The sequence below is a fragment of the Ceratotherium simum genome, chromosome 4, assembly GCF_057802395.1.
Source record: "Ceratotherium simum simum isolate JZ-2026a chromosome 4, ASM5780239v1, whole genome shotgun sequence".
In the NCBI taxonomy this organism is placed as follows: Eukaryota; Metazoa; Chordata; class Mammalia; order Perissodactyla; family Rhinocerotidae; genus Ceratotherium; species Ceratotherium simum.
Window position 1 is genome coordinate 86,178,395 of NC_141903.1, and position 7,515 is coordinate 86,185,909.

Consider the following 7,515-nt stretch of genomic DNA (forward strand, 5'->3'; position numbering starts at 1 on the left):
TTGGGGAAAAAAAAAAAAAGGAGGATGATTGGCAATAGATGTTAGCTCAGAGCCGGTCTTCCTCAGCAAAAAGAGGAGGATTAGCATGGATGTTAGTTCAGGGCTGATCTTCCTCACAGAAAAAAAAAAAAAAAAGGCGGGTCAAAAAAAAAGAAAAGATATATGCACCCCCATGTTCACTGCAGCATTATTGACAATAGCCAAGATATGCAAATATCCTAAGTGTCCATCAATAGACGAATGGATAAAGAAAATGTGCTATATATATACAATGGAATACTATTCAGCCATAAAAAAGAATGAAATCTTGCCATTTGCAACAACATGGATGAACCTTAAGGGCATTATGCTAAGGGAAACAAGTCAGAGAAGGACAAATACTGTATGATCTCACGTATATGTGGAATCTAAAAACAACAACAACAACAACAAAAACCCAAGCTCATAGATACAGAGAACAGATTGGTAGTTGCCAGAGGCAGGGGGTAGGGGGTGGGTGAAATGAGTAAAGAGAGTCAAAAGGTACAAACTTTCAGTTATAAAATAAGTAAGTTATGGGGATGTAATGTACAGCACGGTGACTATAGTTAACAATTCTGTACTGCATATTTGAAAGTTGCTAAAAGAGTAGATCTTAAAAGTCCTCATGACAAGAAAAGAAAATTTTGTAACTACATATGGTGACGGATGCTGTCTAGACTTCTTGTGGTGATCATTTTCAATGTATACAATGATCGAATCATTACGTTGTACACCTGAAACTAATATAATGTTGTATGTCAATTATACTACAAAAAAAAAAAAGCTTCCTTTCTTACCTTCTTAGAAGCAGGGTCACAATAAATAAATATTATAGACTACAGTATTTCAACTCAAACTAAAAACAGTACAGTACCCCCTGAAACCACAATTCTGGTTGTCTGGTCTGGAACCAAAATGAGTTATTTGGTGAAATGCAGTTTTAATGGGTGACTACGGCAATGGGAGGGGAAGGGATTTGAGAATGCCTGTGGGGGATAACAACTTTTACTTCAAGTTGTGTATCTCTTCCAGCTTTATTTCCTTAGTCAGTAATAAATCAAGTCGGGTACCAATTTCAAACAGATGAAGGTCATCGCTGGATGACCCTAATATCTTTTCTTGCTTAAATAATTTCTTCCTTTTGGTCTTTACAAAAAATTCTGTTTAAGCTTAAGTGCTTTCTGTCCAACGGTTATTTTCACTCCAACTCACAGAGGGGTTTGAGGATTATCCAGGTGTCTTTCCAAATTATTTATCGAAATTTTACCTCTTCATAGAGAAAGAGCAATTTCTCGGCCCTTCCTGTTCTATTTATCTCAGAAATCAAGAGATCAAGCCAACTCCCAAAGGAGGTTTTGGGGTCCGAGCAAAGTTGGAGCAGAAAAAAGCGAGTGGCCGGGCAAACAGCGATGCTGCGCCGCCCTCGGGATGTCCGTCTCCGACTGGGCGAACATCGCTGCCGCCGCATGGAAGGATTTAGTGGGCAAGGGCGGAGGGCAGGGCAGGGCAGAGAGAGCCGCAGGGGACAGAACCCAGATTCCACCCTACACCAGACAGGACACGTTAGAGGTCTAGGGCCATGTGGTAAGCTTTGAAGTAAACCCCACATCTTTGCATAGACTGAAGATAAGTTTTGCATCCCCAAAACTATTGTTTAGGGAAGTGGTCTCATCGCTGGATAATCGAATCCCAGAAAATTCTATACATACTCTAATCACCGCTTCCAATCACAACATGCGTTGACTCCGGCCCCAGAGGGACAGAGAGGTGCCGGCGAGGCCCCGGGAGCCACGGGCCGCGCAGCGCGCGCCGAGCTGGTCCCTCCGCTCGCCGAAGCGGAGCGCGCGGCGGCGGGCTCGGCGAATGCCGGCCCCGGGCCCCCGGCCCCCGCCCGCTCGCGCCCACTTACCCTGGGGGGCGGCCTGGGCGCCGGCCCCCAGCCACGGCTGCAGGGCCAGGTGCAGCAGGAGGAGGGCGGCTCCGCGCGGGGCCAGCATGTTGGCTCGTCCCGCTCCCCGCGGGCGCCCGCCAGCCGCGGCCGCGCCGGCCCTGCCTCGGGGTCCCCGGGCGCGCTGCCCGCGGTCGGGCCGGGCGGCGGCGCAGGTGGCGCGGGCGCGGCGTCCGGGCTGCCGTCGGGGGCGCGCTCCGTCCTGCGCCGCGCGGAGCTGGGGGCGCTGGCGGCTGGGCTCGGCGGGCGCCGCCCGGCTCTTTATGGTCTGGCCGGCGCGGGCGGGGGAGGGCCGGGGCCGGGGCGGCCCCCTTGGCTGGGATCCCCCGTCGCCGGGAGGAGACGGGGCGGCCGGAGCGGGAGCGCGGGCGGCGGAGAGGCGGGCGTGAGTGTGGGGCCGCGAGGGAGTCCGTCCCGGCCCCACCCTGTCCCGCGGTGGGCGCAGTGCCGGCCCCTCGGGCGAGGGGGCTTTAGGAGGCCGGGAAGAGCGAGGAGGGGCAGGAGGGGGCTGGTGAGAAAGGGAGGACTAGGCGAGAGGCGCACAGGAGGGCAGGGTAGAGATGGAGGAAAAGAAAGGGGGAAAGGAGGAAGAAAGTGAGCCTGACCCGCTGGCTTTGGGCACCGTCAGGACCCCCACCTCTTGTACTCGGTTTGTTTTCTGAAAAGAACATCGTTTGGACAGAGTTTTAACGCCCATCTTGGGTTCCCTTCCCAACGAACCCTGAAGACTCTCCAGGAACGTTCTGCCTCCTAAAAAGTGGTCTAGAGAGCAACTGCTTTCTTTTATTCCTTTAAGCTTTTCTCTAATACTTCAAATGTTGTGTACTTTTCCCATCAAGTTTTGAGACACGAACAGTGAATGTTTGAAAGTTTTTGAGTTTTTAATGGAAATAAAACAGATCTCAAGGAATCCTTCCGGACAGAACCTTTTTATAGGACAGTGGATTGTGCTTTATGGGGAATTTATTTTCAGTCAGCTCTCCAAGCACTCCGCCTGCCCACTTCTGTTCCACACTCTCCAAAGATTCCATGTGACAGTTTAAAGCATGGAAGTAGGACCTGAAAGAGAGGGAAGGAATATAAGGAATTAGTCTTCCTCCTAGGCAAAGCCCCCAAAATATAATGTGGATTAACTAAACGAAAAAATATTTCAGAACAGTGGCAAACTTTTCCCTCTGAAAACAATCTTGGCTAATGGAGAAGATCCAACGAAGTATTTCTATCCCTGTCTTTGTGTCTCAAAGAATTTCTTTCAAAGTTTGAGAAGCTATCTGCCACAAGCTGGAAGATTAACTCATCATCTTATTCCCAAATTGTGCTGGAATAATCCCCACCAATTATGATTCCATTTACAGCTAATGACCTGGAGATTTGTGAGGTACCTTCTGAGCTCTCTTCTATTTGAGGTCTAACATAGTTCTAATCCAGGCTTCATTTAATGCCACATTACACTAAAGTCACTGTATGGAATGGGTCACCATGTGTCTGCATACCAGAGAGCACTGAAGAGAGTAGGGGAGTACGTATTTCTACAATGTGACTGTAGACAATGAGATGGGTTAGATTGGAGAATCTTCAACTCTCCAGACTGTGTCCCCAGGAGCAGCCTGGGTTGGAGGGGGCTCCAGGCTCCCAACTTCTGCTTCAAGCAGAACAGCTTTGCTTGTATATGTTTTACACAGTGGGCTTCAGAGTAAGCAGGACTAAACTATAAGTTATTTGAAGGCAGATACCATTTTTGAGTCATCTTTCCTAGGCACCCCCAATTCCTAGCAAATTCCCAGCAAAATAGCTTGCATGGGTAGGCACACAATAAATCTTGGTTGAAACTGGATAGTCATCCATTACTAAGTGTAATGCAGCAACTAAAGAATCAAACGATTTTCTGCTAGCCTAACTGAGCTTACAATCTAGTTTTGCTTCTAAAGAGCCTGCATTTTTATGAAGCCATTCACTGGGAATCTCAGTCAGCTTTTTCTTCATGTCCTCAGAATCAAGAGGAAGTTTCATTATGATAATGTTCATTAAATTGGCTATGAAATCTATGATAAAGGAGGTGAAAGAGTTAATCAGTTTCTTTTCTGTGCCACCTCATTAAAATATCTGTTGCACTTCTCACATCGAATTTTAATTTAATACTCTATTAATTTATTTGTTTAATATTTTCCCAGTATCAGACTGTGAGCTCCTTAGCACTAGCTCATTTATTTTTGTAGCCCCAATTCCAAGTCCAGTGCCCAGCACTACATAGTGAGTAGCTCATTGAATTGACCTTCCTTCTCTTAGTACCGTAAAGTAGGATTACAATGTTCTGATATGTTGGGAATCCGTTCATGCTGTGGGTTGCAAAAATGGTTCCAAGTCTTCGCTCTTTTATATAAACATCTTTTGCTTTCCCACTATGACTCTAGGCTTGGCCGTGTAACTTACACGGACAAAAGGATTTTAGCAAACGTGCCACAAGCAGAAGCTTAAAAAGTGCTCGTGCACTTGGGCTTGCTGACTCTTGCACCTCTGCCTTTGCCGTGACTCATGGCTCTGCTAGCCTGATAGAGGATGAGAGACATGGAGCACAGCTGAGTCACTGAAGCCACCCTAGGCACAGCCAGCGGAATTGGCTGATGGCTGACTCAGACAGGTGAGCGAGTTCAGGCAAGGTCAGGAGAGCTGTCTAGCTGACTCCAGATGTGAGCAATGAACGTCTATTTTTGTATGCCATTACGATTTTGGGGTTGTTTGTTGTATCATGTTATTGTAGCAATCGATGACTGATGTATTAGGTTTCCTTCCATTTCTAACTGTTATAATACAGAGGATGACTCCATTTTTGATGTTTGCTGACAGCTTTCAAGCTGTACCACACCACTCCCCTCCCCTCGGCCCCAACCTGAGCAAGCTGATAAGAAGGCCTGGGTGCTCCTTCTCTTGGTGCTGGTGGGAAGTTCAGACTGTGCAAGCCCTAGACCATGCGCAGGAACCCTCACCCCAGCCTCACCTGCTAACCGCCGTAAAAACCCCAAAGCCGTTCTCCCTTCCCTGCTCTCTCAAGCCGTTTTCAGCTTGGGAGAGCATCCTGCTCTTGCCCGAAAGCCTCATTATGAGAGTAACAAACCTGTTCACGCCCTTTTGCTGACTGTGTGGCGTCACTATCCATCTCGACATGCAAACCCAATTTGGGGTGTGGGGATACGCATCCTGCTCCTGCTGCTCTTCAGCAGTGGATGGAGTTACTCATGTTACACACTGTTGTTGGGCATAACTAAGTAGAATTTTAATACACACTTATTAATAGACATTTGTATAAAGTTATCATTAGTTATGTCAAGTTTTCCATTTGAATTCTTGACGGGAATAGAGATGGAAGATGACTGTTAACATTTCAAGATGGTTTAAAGGGAATATGGTTTACATTCTAACGTGTGATGGCATTTGCACCACAGCGCTGGGGATTGTAGACTTTGGGCTACTGTTTAGTTTAGTGTTAATTCCAAAGGAAGGTGCTCGATTAAGTGACAGGAAAATAGCTTCTCTAGAAACTAGTTAGCACAAATGAGGGCCCAGTAAATGAAGCAGGGGGTTTTGATTAGTGTGCAATTAAAAGTAAAAAAATTTTTTTCCAGAATTTAAAAGATATGTTGCTTTAGCAATTAGGCACTGAAGATTAGTGAAGCAAGAAAAGTGTGTAAAATCACTCATTTTCAATCTCACTAAGGGTCTAAGTGGACTATTAAAAAACTCTCATTAAGCTTCTTTAATATATTTTACTAAATTTGTTGTTAGTGCTGTGGAGTCCATTCTGACTCCTTGTGCCCCTGTGTACAGCAGAGCGGAACCCTGCCTGGTCTTTCTGCACTATCCTCTCACCTTCTGGCACTCTATCAGACAATGCTCTGCTGCTGTTCACAGGGTTTTCATGGCCAATTATTTGCAAGTGGGTGGCCAGGTCCTTCTTCCTAGTCTGTCTTAGTCTAGAATCTCTGCTGAAACCATCCACCATGGGTGACCCTGCTGGTATTTGAAACACCAGTGGCAGAGCTTCCAGCGTCCCAGCAACAGCAACCTCCACAGCATGACAGCTGATAGACAGGTGGTGTGGTTCCCCGACTGGGAAACAAACCCAGGCCACGGTGGGGAGAGCACTGAATCTTAACCACTAGACCACCACTTTACTAAATACTATGTAAAAGTTCCTTAGAAAAATAGCCAAAAATGTGATTGTGAGGACATTTATTACAGTTAATAACTATGTCCCCCCAGCTAGAAGTTCAGAGAGAGTTTTGACAACTAGTATTTCTTAAAGTAACTGCTCTCCTTCATTAACAATACATTAATCCATCCACAAGGTGGTCCCTGTGATGTCTAGTGATAACAATGATTATTGTGCCAGGAAAATCCCAAAGTTAGTGCCAGATGTCTAAATGTATTTGTGAAGAAAATATGATGCAGAGTGCAATGAAATAATAGGATACTAAGCAAACTCGCAAAATATGCTAAAATTCTATTCATTTGGATGTAAGGAGTTTAGAATTTGGAATGATTTGATTTGAATTGGATTGAAATTCCTCTATGGGAAAAAAAGATATGTAAGCAAATGAACAATATTACTTGAATTCCTGGGGGGCACGTTTAACCTAACTAAAAGAACTAACACATGAAGGATTTTAGTAGTTAACTGTCAACAGGAAAATTAATACTGCTAATTACTAATGAGCCCTAATGAGTTCATAGAGGAGCTGGGCCAGATATATGGAGCTTTTTCCAACTCTAAATTCTAAAATTATTTTTTTTTAAATTATATGTGGGTTCTCTTATCCAATCATTGACAAGAGTGTTGTGTTTGAAAAAATATTTGCCTATCAGGCATGAAATCTTAATTAGAGTTTCTTCTCATTTATGTAATCAATTATCCAACAAATAATTACCATGTGTCCATTCATTAATTCACTCAAAAAATATTTATTGACAGTCTCCTAGAATGTGCCCACATTGTGTTAGACATGGGCGTACAAAGATGAAGGAAACACAGCTCTTGTTCCCCAGCTCATAGTCTACTCAGACAAACAGATGATGTCAACAATATGATAAGGGCTATAATCGACATACGTCCTAAGAAATAAAGAAGTGCTGAGGAGAAAGCAACTTGTGGTTAGAGAGCATAAGACAAGGCTTCCTAAAAGAGCTGGCTTTTCATTTGGGTCGTGCGGGATGGGGAGGCACTCTTCATGTGACAAAGTAAGGGAGGAACATTGCAAGCAGACGAAATGCATGTTATGTGCAAGGCCATGGAGGGAGATTCAAGGTGATGTCTGGGCTTCTGCCTGGACAACTTGGTGGACTGTGCCATTCACTGAGATATGAGGGGTAGATGATGATTTGGCTTGGTCATGTTGACTTTAAGACACCTTCAAGACATTCAAATGCAGCTGTCCATTAGGTATGTAGTTACATGGGTCTTTAACTCAGGAGAGGGGTTTATAGGTGTGGGCATCATTAATTTATACATAGCAACTAAAGCCACAGGTGTAGATGAGACTACCTAAGAAGAG

At 45.2% G+C, this 7,515-nt stretch overlaps 1 protein-coding gene across 1 annotated transcript in view; it reads right to left on the reverse strand.

The window, feature by feature from the left end:
* The window catches only part of THBS4 (thrombospondin 4), a 44,213-nt gene extending 42,110 nt beyond the window's left edge, over positions 1-2,103 (reverse strand). Inside the window, exon 1 of the mRNA XM_087430126.1 lies at positions 1,931-2,103. Coding sequence (XP_087286252.1) covers positions 1,931-2,018 — 88 coding nt within the window. The 5' untranslated portion in view covers positions 2,019-2,103. The remainder of the gene's footprint in view (positions 1-1,930) is intronic.
* Between the last annotated feature and the right edge of the window lie 5,412 nt (positions 2,104-7,515).